Below are 14,198 nucleotides of genomic sequence, written 5' to 3' on the forward strand. Positions count from 1 at the left end.
GGTTACCAATGCATGGACAACTGTGGTCAAGCTATCCTGTTCCGGGAACAGCTATAGTTATCTAATCAATTAAAATTGGTGAAAGGCACTCCTAGCCACGAAGGACACCTCTGCCTGCATTGGCAGTGCTGGATCCCATCTAGGCAGGCAGCTTACCAACTTCCTTGATGTGGGAACTTAACTGCTCACCCACAGAGTCTCAGTCTTGCCAGGAGTCTGACTCTTCTTTTTTAGCCCTCATCTAGCCCACCATTGTATTCAGACACCAGTCCAGGGCCTTCTCAGCTGTTCCCAATCAGATGTTAGTGAGAAATAGAGTTTGGTATGATGACACTTTGCTCCAGTGACCACTCCCATTGGCTTCATGTCGATGTTAAATAGCATTGGATACAATTTGGTGCCCTGTGGCATCCCATAGCTCAAAAGCCTAGGTAGGACCCGAGTAGCACTCATCCAATGCTGCTTCCTGAAGCCATCTGTGGAGACAAGAAATAAGATCGGTTATTATGACTATATAATTTGGAATCTCACAACAAGTTGATAGATTATCCATACAGATTTACATTATAAGAACCCATATATTTTTGGGGTGCTGGTTAGAAATGCTCAAAAGATTGACTAACTAAATTTTTTTCTTTCTTTTTTTTCTCCTGAAGAGCCAAACGTTCTAGCTGGCACATTAATTGCTCACACGGATGCGGTCTGGGGTCTTGCTTATAGCGGTATAAAGAATCACTTACTATCTTGCTCAGCAGATGGCAGTATTAGATTATGGAATCCACCAGAAAAGGTGCCATGCATTTGCACTTACAATGGAAATAGAGGTGAGCTCTGAGGTTTTCTATCTGTTAACAAAAGTTTAAGTTGAAAAGAAAATATTTTTGTAAACACACACACCCACACACACCAGCCAAGAAACAGTATTTCTAGAAGCAAATCAAAGTTCATAACAGCGGGTAATGATAGTCTAGACACCTGTGTTTCCTTTTAGCTCCAAGTCCTTTTGGTTTTTGTCTGTTTTAAACAATTTCTTTCATTGTATTTTAGATTCCTCTGGCTGGCTAGCAACAAATAAACCAATAAAATCACAATATGATTCCTGAATCTAAGCCATTTTATTTTGGATGGCAGTTATACTTGGAAGCAACATAAATTGCTTTAAAATAAAGATAGCTTGTTGTATGAAGTTTTTTTTAAAAAAAGAAGATCAGTACATTGACTTTTAATTATTATATTTATCTTTGAGTAAATTAATTATCTTAGAGACTTAAATTGGATGTAGAAGTATTTCTCTTAACAGATTCATTGTTCTTTCTTTCCTTTCGGCTCCAGAGTATGGAATACCCACATCAGTTGACTTTATAGGTTGTGATCCTGCTCATATGGTGACATCATTTAGCACTGGCAACACCGTCATCTATGATTTGGAAACATCCCAGGCACTGGTAATGCTTTCATCACAGACTGATTCTGGTAAGCAAAAGAGGTTCTTTACTTGTATTACTTGTTAAATTTCTACCCATCCCTTCCTTTCAAAGGAGCCCAGGGTGACTGTGTGGTAAAACAATGCAATTAAAAAAACATATTCAAAACATGTGAAAGCATCTCAGAACTTCTGAAAAAGTATGAACAGTCATATACCCTCACAACTAATAATTTCACAGTTGCCAGGAAAAGTATATTTCTGTCATCAAATGCCTGGTAAACAGGAATATTTTTAAGTTCCTCTTGTGTTGAATTTGGTTCTGGGAAACTTCATTTTAAATCCTGCCTCAATTGTGTGAACTTACTGGGAGGTCTTGAAAGTTACCACCATCAAGTCCCCATGTGTAAAATGGAAGAATTAGGATGAACTGCTTCAAAGAAGAATGGTGAGGACAAACAAGATTTTTTTTTTTAAAAAAAACCACATTTCACTTGCCAGATAAAAAGTCCTTGATGTCTTTTTGCTGACATGTTCACCCAGACCTCTTCAAGTTAGGAGATGCCTAATGAAAGCTGCTTCTTAAAATGTTCGTTTCAAGTAGTACAAGTGCCAGTGTTACACATCTGCTCATCCACTTTTCCTCCATTGCCCATACCCCATAAATCTTTGCTAAAATAGTACACGAGCGCCCCAAAACTAGGACCATAATCACTTTGATTAAAGCAATCATTGGCAAGCATGGTTTATTAGAAGTTCTGTGTCAGAGTAATAGTAGCTCAATTGCAAAACAACCCTATACAAACCATCCTATACACTGGTCTGTGTGGGTGGAGATGGTTTAGATTGAGCAGAGGCATCCCTCTACTCATCTCCCTGGTCTTCTGCTGTACATAGAGAGGGGTTCCAACGCCAGTGGAGTTTAGCAGAAATGGAGAATTCTCAGAGAGGGGGACTGAGCCATTATTGTTTGACTTGAAGCTTGACCGCTGCTCCAGCCTGAAGCTTCTGCAGAGATCAGGTTCAATCGTCCTGCCCTCCCACCTTTTGCTTCGGCAGCCGCCATAAGTGACTGAACTGCAGATGTGGTGGCAGCGGCTCAACTACAAAACTCCACTGACAGTGCATAGGAGTTTAGATTGCACTCTTTATATGTAAGGATAAATCCTGGTATGTCCTCTGGGTCAAGTTTTCTTTCCTCCCATTTCTTTCTGGGGTTGGGGGGGGGAGAGATGAAAAGCTTCCACTTCTAGTTTCTTGTCAAACCATCATTTGGCATCTTTTGTCTTGCTACAAACAGAAGAGTCCAGTCTCTTCCGATTGTGTGCAAAGGAGGGGAACATGAGGACTTGAGGCTTGTTGCTGCTTGTTCTCATAGCAACAACCCAGCCCCCACTTTTCCTGAATTGGAGCCAGTTTGTCTTTGAAACCATCCTTTGGCATACATGCAAACTCCCTTAAGAAGCTAGAGTGACAGGGCTAACTTGTGGATTTATATATATATGCACCAAACATGTTAACTGAATTCAGTGTGATTTCTTCCTCCTCTGATTGTCATCTCTATTGTGTTCTCAGGTTTACAATCAAACAATCACATTAACAGGGTAGTAAGTCATCCAACACTCCCTGTAACAATAACAGCTCACGAAGATAGACACATCAAGTTTTTTGACAATAAAACGGGTAAGGAAATAAAAATGCCCTTCCTTTTCGTCAACATCCTCTGATATTTTTCATATGCTCCTGCTTGTTCTGTAGGTTCTCCTCTCTGTCAATCATCCCCCCTTTAGTCTGGGACATCCTCCATTGGAATTTTGTGATCACAGCAGCTCAATACAGTGGCTGAGGTGCAGTTTATTTACAGCAGGGAGAGGGGGGATGGCAAGCCTATGTTTCATTCCTTTAAGCTTGAAGTTAAAAGTATTTTATCTTTCACTGCTGTAGCGGTGAAATATCTGGAGCTAGAATTGGCATCAGGAAATAGGAGCTGCAGATGGGATCAGTCTGTTGCCCCAAATTAGGAAGCATATCCCTGTCTCCATTATTCTTTTCTAGCCCTCCTGGATTCTGTACTTTGTGCAGCTTCAGTGACTGGGAATTATTTTCAATACGTTATTGGCTTGGTGTTTCCTATGTTTTTTCTTGCTTTTTGCAAATCTGTTAATAGCTGTTTAACCTTTTCAATTGAGTGTGTCAACTTGCCTTCAAGTGGCATTCATAAAGAATTGGCAATCAGAAACAAAATTACTATAATAATGAATACTCTAAAAGTCATATGCTATCCCTTTAACATAATCGTTTTAAAATTGTTACTGATTTAAGGGCAAATGTTTATGCCTTTCTGTGACTTTCCTTGAAGCACCTAGCAGGCCACCATGGAAACAGAATGCTGAGCTGGATGGAAACCTGTTCTGATCCAACAGTGTAGTATCTTTGTTTCTTAAGGTTGAATCCTTGGTAACCGTCACATGTTCTTTAATTGCTGTTAGGTAAAATGATCCATTCTATGGTTGCTCACTTGGACGCTGTCACAAGCTTAGCTGTGGACCCTAATGGAATCTACTTGATGTCTGGAAGTAAGTCGGCAACGTCTCCTGTATTGCTAGCGGATCTTGTTGTATTGTGATTTAGCTATGTCCGAAATCCTGACTCTTGTTTTTCTCTTCATTCAGGTCATGACTGCTCTATTAGATTGTGGAATTTGGACAGCAAAACATGTGTGCAAGAAATAACAGCCCATAGGAAAAAGCTGGATGAATCCATTTACGACGTAGCTTTTCATCCATCAAAAGCATATATTGCCAGTGCAGGAGCCGATGCCCTTGCCAAAGTATTTGTGTGACATAACAAAGCAAACCTGCATCTTATGTAGCAGGTTTGCCTGGACGGAAAGAGGCAATGCGTCACTGCCATCACTCAAACGGTTACTGATGAGACACTACATGTGACCAGCCTCAGCAGAGACTGTGTGTTTGGGGGCAGATTTAAATTGGTCAAATCACGATCTCGTGAATAACGCTGGGCTGATTCATTTAACTGTAATTACTGTATTTTTGAAAGGAAAAAAAAAAGCAAACCAGTATTTGTAGCCTTGACTGGATATGGACTGAGCGTTTGTCTGTTATTTAGGTGTGTCTTTAAACGAACGTGGAGTCGGATCTTATTAAAGACTTTTATTTTGGACTCTGTGTGCTGCCTTAGGGTTAGGAATGTGGTGCTCTTGTTGGGAGGGAGGGAGCTCCAAGAGTAGCTTTCTTTGCATCTCTTAGTATCTTCTGTTATCAGTCAAATGCCACAGATTCCCCTTTTAAACTTTTATTTTGCTTTAAAGAAAAAGGAATTAACTTAAAATATTTAGCATTAGTTGCACAAAATATTTGGATAAAATTCTAGTTTTTATATGTCTTTTATATATTTAGCCTGTCACAACAGTGCTCAAGATTGTATGGATGATGTTTTTTCTGCATTATAGGAACCCGAAACCACAGAGATCTTGCTGGCCCGCTGCCCTGTAACAATACCGTTTCCTTTGTTATCTAATGAAGCTCAACTAAGTCCTTTCATCAGGATGCTAATTCATCATCATTGCATAACTGGCTTCCTAAAGGACTGTAAAGAATTGTGTAAGCGAAACACAAAGGAACTAAGTACCCCCAGCCCTCCCAATGAACTTTTAAAATTAATCTTGGCATCCTATCACTATGTGATATTTTGTACATCTTAACTGTATTTACGAGATTATTTATCAAGGATTACCCATCTGGCTAATGGCCTATTATTTATTTCATTTTTGTTGGTCTTTATATTCTTTTTATGTAGCGTATCAAGGGGCCCTGTATATCTATTATGGCACTCTTCAAACAGTCTAAAATAGATTAAAAATGGGACATGTAATAGTTTTAAAAGTTAGACAGACTTTTTCCAGTTAAGTGTCTGGAGTAAAGTTGATTCCAGAAAGTCATTTCAGAACTTTTGGAGTGAAAATGTTTTTATTTGCAGTTCAAATAGAATGCAAAAGTAGTTGAATCAAGAGTCAGAAATTGGCTGTGTTTGGAATAGTTATTCTCTGCTTTGATTTGTTTTTTTCAGATGTGCTTCAGTTTATGGTGTAACAAAAAGATTTTGTTTGTGTAACTGCATGATTAAGACAATAAAGTATTTTTTCTAGTCTTCCACAAAAATCTTTCTGATCAGTTTGCAAGTTTTGATGAGTTTTGTAAGTTTTCTGTTTTACAAACTATGAATCAGCAAATTTTTAAGATTGTACAACATAGCAAAAGTACAGCTGTTTAAAAAAATAATGTATATAAAATGCATATAATAAATACTAAATGGTGTACCTGTATGTTACTGTTGGTTATATTTTGTGTTGCAAAGTTTTAAGTGTCATTTTATTCTCCAAGTAATTAGGAAAGGAAGGTTTAAATTTTAACAAAACTACTGCTTTGCACATTTTAATAAACTGCATTGCTTTAAAGACTTGTAATATTTATCAACAGTTTCAACTGTGCCACTCTCTTATAAGAACCAGTTTCAAGAACAAATAGGGATTTGTATTTTAAAAATGGGAAACACAATGGCAAGGCAGCTTGTATTTTTAAAATGAGAATATTGTCAAGCAATGACATTAGAGTCAAATTTGAAAGCCACTTAGTTCAATTCTGCACATTCCTGCTCAGAAGTAAGCCCCACTGAGTTCACTGAGGCAGACAACTAGGATTACAGTTTTAGATATTTGATTTTACAATCTTAAAGGAATCTTGTGTTTATTATTTATAATCTACAATTAATGAAATCATTGTGCCTTTACTCTAAAAGGTAGATGATACTAAGTAGCACACTTTTGAGTGTAAAACTTGCCATTTCATGACAGACTAGATTCTTAAAACACAGATTTTGAGTGGTTTTTCCATGCCTATTCCGCCCCAAAAATCATAATCATAAAATGATTGTTTCTTTAACTGTTCATGACAAAGCAGTTCATAGAACCTTTGTGTGCCATTCATTTCATCTTGTTACATGTCTTTCTTCCATAAATTGTTTCTACAAATGTACCCATTCTTTAAAGAGAAAATCAGCACAATACAAACTAAGAATGGGTGCTAGCATGTTTCTTGAATTCGTTGCTGAGCACATCATTGGGACATGGAAAATGCTCTTATAATGGATGGTATCTCGTGTTTCCATGTTTTACAATTAGATTAGCAGAGAGAATGTATTTCTCATATTGAACTGGAGCAAAGCGAGATGGCAATGTACCCTTGACAAAGTAATGTAAGCATATATTGCATATAACCAGATTGGAGAAAAAGCAGCACCATTGTTTGCAATCCTAATGCATTAAAGTTACACTGTAAATAAAAAAGGAAATCCCACCTTTGACCCTAGAGCTCAAAGTGTGGTTTCAAAATGTGTCTGTGTGTAGAGGTTTCTAAAAACTCTTCTGCTGATTTGCACTCTTGGTTTTTTCCACCAATTTAAAGCATTAACTAATAGGCAAGAGTGGTTTTTATTTTATTATATTGGAATTAATTATATTGGAATTAGTTTCATAATTGCCTTTTCTTAAGTCAAACAATGTTCCTGGCAGCTTTTCCAGAGTGCTGCATTCTAAGGCTTAAATGAAATGTGACTCTTTAATAAACATTGCCAAACAAACTGCTTTTCTTTGAAATTGTATTAAAAATGGGGAACGTGGATACCACTATCCTTCCTGTTGAAGACACACAAATGCATACACATATTAGGTTTATATATGTATAGTCCTAGTATTTGTTATAAGTTAGTTCTGAAATGCATGATTCCATACATTACAGAAAATCACCAACAGGCACAGCCCAACATAGTTTCTTGTTGCTTCAGTACCACATAATGATGTGCGGGCTCAGTTGTATAAAAACTGCAAATAGTCAAGTTGAACAATCTGTAGTTACACACTATAGACCTTCCCACCCCTGAATTATTTCTGTGGACAGCCGTGGCCTCTTTAATGTTGGTCTTATGGCTCGGCAGCAGCTAAGGTTTCAGTGGAGGAAATAGAGCCAAGGAGCACTGGTATGACTCCCATAGATTCTCCCCAATCCTCAGACATAATGAATGTTTTACTAAACTGAACATGGGCAAACTAAAATAAAAAAATTCCTTCAGTAGCACCTTAAAGACCAACTAAGTTTTTATTTTGGTATGAGCTTTCGTGTGCATGCACACTTCTTCAGATACGCAAACTGTTCATAAAGCATTTCCAGCTTAGTTTTAGTTGAAGCTCCATAGTCCAATGCTTCTGTTCTCACTGCCAATGCTATACAGATACACAAGCCAGGTTCATCTTGCCTAAACTACAAAAATTCCCAGGTTGCGCAGAACAACTTTATAGCTCCCTGCTACTTCAAGATGAAATCCCAGGCGTTACATACTCAGTTGCTAGATTTTGCGCTGCCATGGTGGATATTTGTCAAAGGGTGGTTTGCGCAACAAACTAGGCCCCAAATGCAAGACCACCTTCACACTCCCTCAGTCACTCTTAACCGTTTGTCCTTGTTTCTGTCTTTTTAAGAATGTACGATAAAATCACATTTTAATTACTACTTTTTATCTCTTACCTGTTTTAAGTCTTGGGTGTTCAGTTTATTTGTATGTTTTATCTTATGTTGGTCTGTGACCAAAATAAAGTTTGATACGGTACCTTCTGTTCTCACAAACCGTTTAGAGGCTTGGAACTTTCCTCAACTGCTAAAATGCTTTTTAAGAGTGTCATTTCCTTCCTTGGGTTTCTCCTTTGTGGAATCCAATAAAACGGTTGGCTGGGTTGTGTGTGATTTGTACTAATAAGTACAAATGAAATAGATTCTGTTCTAAGAAGAGCTAAAGTCTCTGAGCTGTGCAAATTGAACCAGTGTGCACTATTTCTTTTTTGGTTTATATTTGGTTTTGCTAAACGTGGGGAACGAGGATGACATACACGGAGCACTGCCAAACACTAGGAAATCCTATTCAGCACCTCCTCTGCCTTCTGAGATTTCAAAGTATATCTTCACAACTATGGAAACTTGCTTTTAAAAAGCTGAAATGGTTTGGAAGATGAATTCTGCCTCAAATGCCACAGGCTGAGCTTTTACAGACTTGCAGAAGAAACAGTAAAAGTTACATGTGCATAGTATTAATATGTGGAAGCTGCTCCGTTTGTGAATAGTTAACTAAATGAGGACAGAGAGGTTGGCAGGTTTCATCTTCCAGGTCTCATTTAGGTAATAATATACAATATATAGGTGGCAGTCTGCCAAGAAAAATGTAGATAAAGTTACTAAATAGGTGACTGTACCATGTGAGGTTTTCTGTTGTGTCAGTGTACATTAGAGATTTGCTTTTATATACAAACATGGAATAAAAAAGTTATACTGTCATAGGTCCTAAAGTGGACATTCTCTTTCAACTCATTGGTTTGTCAAGAGCCTAACTTTTCATTGGTTAAAGGGTTCTGGCTGAAGAGAATCAAAAGGCAGACCTAACACTGTGAGAGTCTGGAGTTAGGGACTGAAGAACCAGCTAGAGCAGGGGTCCCCCAAACTAAGGCACGGGGGCCGGATGCGGCCCAATCGCCTTCTAAATCCGGCCCACAAACTGGCAATCAGCATGTTTTTACATTAGTAGAACGTACCCTTTTATTTAAAATGCATCTCTGGGTTATTTCTGGGGCATAGGAATTTGTTCATATTTTTTTAATATAGTCCGGCCCCCCACAAGGTTTGAGGGACAATGGACCGGCCCCCTGCTGAAAAAGTTTGCTGACCCCTGGAAATAAGAGCTGAAATGTCCTAGTGGCAACAGGCAGTGGCTGTCTAAGGATGAAGTGAAGACACCAGGGCTGAGACAAAGCTGAGTTGGTCTGTAGCAAGAGGAAGACTCCAGCAGCAGTCCTCCAGAAGAGCTGAAGGCAGACTGTCAGGTGTCTACATGTAGCAGTGAGTTCCTGACCAGATGAAGACTTTGGATAAAGTCCTCTGTAGAGTGAATATTAACTGGGGAGAAGATAATAGCAACTGGCTATTGGCTTCCAAAAAGGAAGAGAATGAATGCAAGGAAATTTATCCCTCTTTAAAGTAACCCTTACAGCAAATATTCACGTATTTAAGCTCTAACTCACTAATAAACCTATCTGATGCCATAAATAAGTTTCAACAAAATTAATGGGGGCAGCCAATGCTGTTTGGATGTACTTCTCACACAATGGGGCATCCTCTCCTGCAGCCTTCCATGTACCCAAGCAGTTAGGGGACTTTACAGGAGGAAAGGAAGAAGAAGCCCCATTGTGCAGGTGGGGAATCCAGATGCTGGATTTCACCCAATATATTTGTTTGGCTTTTAAGTTGGAAGACTTCTGGTACATTTGTCCTATAGCCAAAGGCAGCCCTTGTCTACTGCGGTAATTGATGAATAAGGGAATATTTAAAAACGAGACGTTAGCAGTAGGAAAGTAGGTGGCTTCAACATACAGTGGTACCTCGGTTTACAAACACAATTGGTTCCGGAAGTCCGTACTTAACCTGAAGCGAACGTTCCAATTGTAAGTAATGGAAAGTGGATTAATCCGTTCCAGACGGTCCATGGAGTACTTAAACTGAAGCGTACTTTACCTGAAGCGAACTTTCCCATTGAAAGTAATGGAAAGTGGATTAATCCGTTCCAGACTGGTCCGCGGAGTACTTAAACTGAAAATACTCAAACTGAGGCGTACTTAAACCGAGGTATGACTGTATAAGGTGTAAGTGGCAGATATTTCATTTGAAATAATATAAAGGTGGCCCTCCTAACAAAGGAGTTCAGTTTTAGAAGCAAGCCTCATGCCTGCTCTCGCCTCATCACCTGAACTATTCAGACCCAGCACATGATTCCACCACCCACCCCCTGCAAACAGTTACCCTGGGGTAGATTGAGATTGATGACATACCCTTGCCTTACATTATGCCACTTGCTACAACTCATCGTTTCCCCAAACAGTATACAATAATTATTTTTGTTTTCTTGTGATAATTCCACAGTTAATGATACAAACAGCTGCATTCTTTGTTATTGCTTTATTGAATTATAGCATACTATTGGGAGTCTTGTAAAAAACAAACAAACCATAGTGTGGAGAACAGCTGTCATGTAAGGTATGTGTATTTTCCATATCAAACATTTTTAAAGGTATGAATAAAATAGTAATCTGAGAAAAGTGCATATTTTTCCTCCAACATACTAAAAACAACAACCCACCTGTGTAGAAATATCTAGGTAATAAAGTAGAAAAATACTAGGCATTGTTGCCACTTATATTTATGTAATATATTGACAATCATAAATTATGACTAAAAGCCAGTTAAATAGGATCCCTTCTGTACCTTTCATAACTGCTTATAATGTTTACAAACAAAACAACTTGTTGCAGGGCAAACAGTTCTGCAGTTGACAGTTTACAGCCCAATTCATGAGTCTTTTAATCTGGTATAACTGGATTTAAATGCATTCAGTCCCACTGACAATAATTGAATTAATTCAGATAAAAGCTGAAAGTTGCCCCTTAAAACCTTTTTTTCTTAATAGTTTCATTGCATTCCAGGCAATTAAGGAAGCGAGAACTCAATACTTTTTTTTAAAGCAAGTAATTATTCATACACTACCAAATCTTTGGAGATGCACATGACCAAGGTTTGTGTGTATATGTTGTTTTGTTTTGTTTTAAATCCAAACTTAGCCAGATTTTAAACAGCTTTTATTTGTGCTTTGGAGTAGTCAAATAATTTTTTAAGAAACTAATTGCTGTACATTAACTGTCTATCAGGATGCATACAAGACATTCTAAGCACTAGTCTGTGCTATGCAAATGCAGCGCTGATAGCTATGTACTCGGCAAAATATTCCTTTCACCACAGTTGATAGTATTCTAAAGCAATCTTTTTTTACACTTGATAAAATGTATCTGAGATTATATTCAGCATTTAATGCCAGGAGCAGCTGTGTATTTTCTCTATATACATAACATGAATATCAAGTAACCTTAACTATGAGATCTGCATCACTTTAAACTTTAACTGAGAAATATTAAATATACATATGTAATGGCAGCTTTGGGCTAACTTCTCTGCTTACTGTTTATTCAAACAAAACTTCCACTGACTTCCGTACAAGATCTGCCTAAAGAAAGCAGAAGAGTAGCCCTTTGTGTGCTAAAATAACAGAACATCTATACCCTAGAGAGACCTCCTTGGCATTCCTGACGTGATTGAGAGTCATCTCCTGCAGCCTTCCATTTACTGTTTGGAGTCCAAGAAATCTCTGCAAATGGCTCTAACAACATCAGGAACAAGCTGCTCCAGTCCCATAAACTCTCTTGTGAAAAAGGTGTGTCTCTCCCTTGGTTCAGATGCCATATCTTTTAAATCCTCCAGTGGGGCCCAAGCAATGCCAATGGAGAAGGTGGTAATACCTGCAAGAAAGAAAGGCTGGTTTAAGCCTCAAGCAGACATGACAATGGTTTATTGAGTCTTCCTTAAATAAAAATAAACAAGTGAGGCCTGTGTCATTATCCTATTTAGTAGCTATAAAGAGGTTATAGGACCTGCCTATTGCTGCTTCAATTTCACAGGAATACACATAGTGGGTATTGTAAGATGGCTTGCAGAATGATCCCATAGCACACATGATATGTATTTATTTTGGGTTCTTGATTAGTCTATGGGTAGTATCCAAACAACATGTCCCTTTAGTGCAAGGATTTCTGCTTGTACAATGAGTCTTTGCCCATTCTCCTACCCCTGCATGTGCCCCACACCTTCCCCCATATCTGCTCTGGAGGGTTCAGGGACACCGAGAACATACTTAGGGAGCACATGGAGGAGGAGAAGGCAAAAGTTCCATTGTGCAAGCAGAAATCTGTGTGCCAACGGGACCATGACTTAGTGCTGCGTTAGATACAACCCCTAATGATTGTTGTGTCACAACATGTAATGAGGCAAGTTGGTCCAGAACGTAGTGGGAATCTCTGTTAAACCCAGGATGGGTATCCCAAAGTAATGGATGGTATCTGACTAAATCATAGTTGGAGTAGACCCACTGACATCAGTAGAGTTGTTAATCAAGGCTAGCTTCAGGCCACCAAGTATGACCTAGTCAGATACCACCCAATGAGTTCCAATACACATAACAATGAACAACTATGAATTATCTTTCACAGCTGTTCAGATCATTAACTTCAAAAGCAACCACACTCCCACCACCCAACGTCACTTGTATGAGCACAGACAGTGACAATCATTTACCTGCTTTGTGAGCAGAAACAGCGGGTCCTCGGACATCATCGTAAGACTGGCCATCAGTCAAAATCACCAGGAAATTTTTGTTGGCCCCATCTCTCACAGGTCCAAAAACATTTCTGGTTGTATAGGTAATGGCTTCTCCAGTAGCTGTGCCACCACTCATGTAACGGATTCCTCGGACGGCAGAAAGAACCCTCTCTTTTGTGACATAGTCTGTAAAGCTGAACTCAGTGCGCTGGTCGTAGGTGAACTGAACTGCTGCAATTTTGGCGCCAATATCTGTGATCTCAAATGATTTGGCAACATTGCTGATGAATTCAAGCATGAGACGGAAGTTGCTATCTCCAACGCTGCTGGAGCCATCTATCAGGAAAGCTATGTTGACTGAGTTGTAGCATGTCTTGCTGCACAACATTTGTTCATGAGCACAGAGTTTTTGAACAAGTGGTTTCACATATTTTGTGGTACCAAACCAAGTGGGTATGTTGTAGGAGAAGAAGCCATTATTTTGACAAACAGCCTGTTTAAAAAACAGAACAGAAAAGCTATGGATTTTGGCTCTTCTATGGATGTTAACTACTTATCTATACCCCTTTGATGTATTCTTTTGGTGGGGGGAGGTAATGCATTAAATCAGGCATCCCCAAACTGCGGCCCTCCAGTTGTTTTGGCCTACAACTCCCATGGTCCCTAGCTAACAGGACTAGTGGTTGGGGAAGATGGGAATTGTAGTCCAAAACATCTGGAGGGCCGAAGTTTGGGGATGCCTGCATTAAATGTTTGTTTGTGATGCATGGTGCTTATATCTTCCCTTGAGACTGCTTAAAAAAGGGCATATTTTCCTAGGCTTCAACAGAAAGAACCATTCTGCCCGGTGTTGTATCACTGTGTTGGGCTTACTTGCAACTCTAGTGGACAAAGGCAGGAGGAGCTTTTACAAAAATACAAAAAATAGTCTGTCCCCTCTTCAGTTTTGCATACTCACTGGGCATGAACAATGGGGAACTGAAGCTTAGGATATTGTTAACCTATTTCCAACAACAAACCATTACCTGAAAGCCAACTGTGCAAACAGAGATGAGAAAAGGTGTTGCAGGGTGTGGCCCCAGTGATGCTACACTGAACAAGCAAATCTACCCCTCAGGTAGGTACAATGGTACTATTCCGTTTGTCAGTGTAGCATCACTGGGTTGGGATGTACAGAAGCTTACCCAACTAGAGTGGGTCCCAATTGTAACAAGTTATTACCATGGGAGAGCCTGCTGCTGCCCGCCCCCTGCCAAATGCCACTTCAGGGGAAGCAAAGGTGCCTGGTGAACGTGCTCAGGGACATCCAGGTCACTGCTCTGCATATTTCTAACATTGTTACTGATAGGGCATTGATCTCAAAGATTCTTTGGGCTGAGGTGATGGCCACCAGGAATAGGACTTTAAAAGAGAGGATCTTCAACAGTACTTGTTTCAGTGGCTCAAAAGCTGGACAT

At 39.2% G+C, this 14,198-nt stretch overlaps 2 protein-coding genes across 4 annotated transcripts in view; one reads left to right on the forward strand and one right to left on the reverse strand.

Annotated features, from left to right (window-relative positions):
* STRN3 (striatin 3) overlaps window positions 1–5,760 on the forward strand; it is a 44,961-nt gene extending 39,201 nt beyond the window's left edge. For all 3 annotated transcript variants that reach the window (XM_035110062.2, XM_035110071.2, XM_035110079.2), the window contains 5 exons: window positions 657–824; window positions 1,333–1,473; window positions 2,999–3,106; window positions 3,913–3,999; window positions 4,096–5,760. In XM_035110062.2, coding sequence (XP_034965953.1) covers window positions 657–824; window positions 1,333–1,473; window positions 2,999–3,106; window positions 3,913–3,999; window positions 4,096–4,265 — 674 coding nt within the window. In that variant the 3' untranslated portion in view covers window positions 4,266–5,760. The remainder of the gene's footprint in view (window positions 1–656; window positions 825–1,332; window positions 1,474–2,998; window positions 3,107–3,912; window positions 4,000–4,095) is intronic.
* A 4,722-nt stretch (window positions 5,761–10,482) lies between these two features.
* The window catches only part of COCH (cochlin), a 33,794-nt gene continuing 30,078 nt past the window's right edge, over window positions 10,483–14,198 (reverse strand). Inside the window, exons 11-12 of the mRNA XM_035110152.2 lie at window positions 12,718–13,234; window positions 10,483–11,885 (exon numbers count right to left, since the gene is read on the reverse strand). Coding sequence (XP_034966043.1) covers window positions 11,710–11,885; window positions 12,718–13,234 — 693 coding nt within the window. The 3' untranslated portion in view covers window positions 10,483–11,709. The remainder of the gene's footprint in view (window positions 11,886–12,717; window positions 13,235–14,198) is intronic.

Source organism: Zootoca vivipara, chromosome 1 (assembly GCF_963506605.1).
Source record: "Zootoca vivipara chromosome 1, rZooViv1.1, whole genome shotgun sequence".
Taxonomy (NCBI): Eukaryota; Metazoa; Chordata; class Lepidosauria; order Squamata; family Lacertidae; genus Zootoca; species Zootoca vivipara.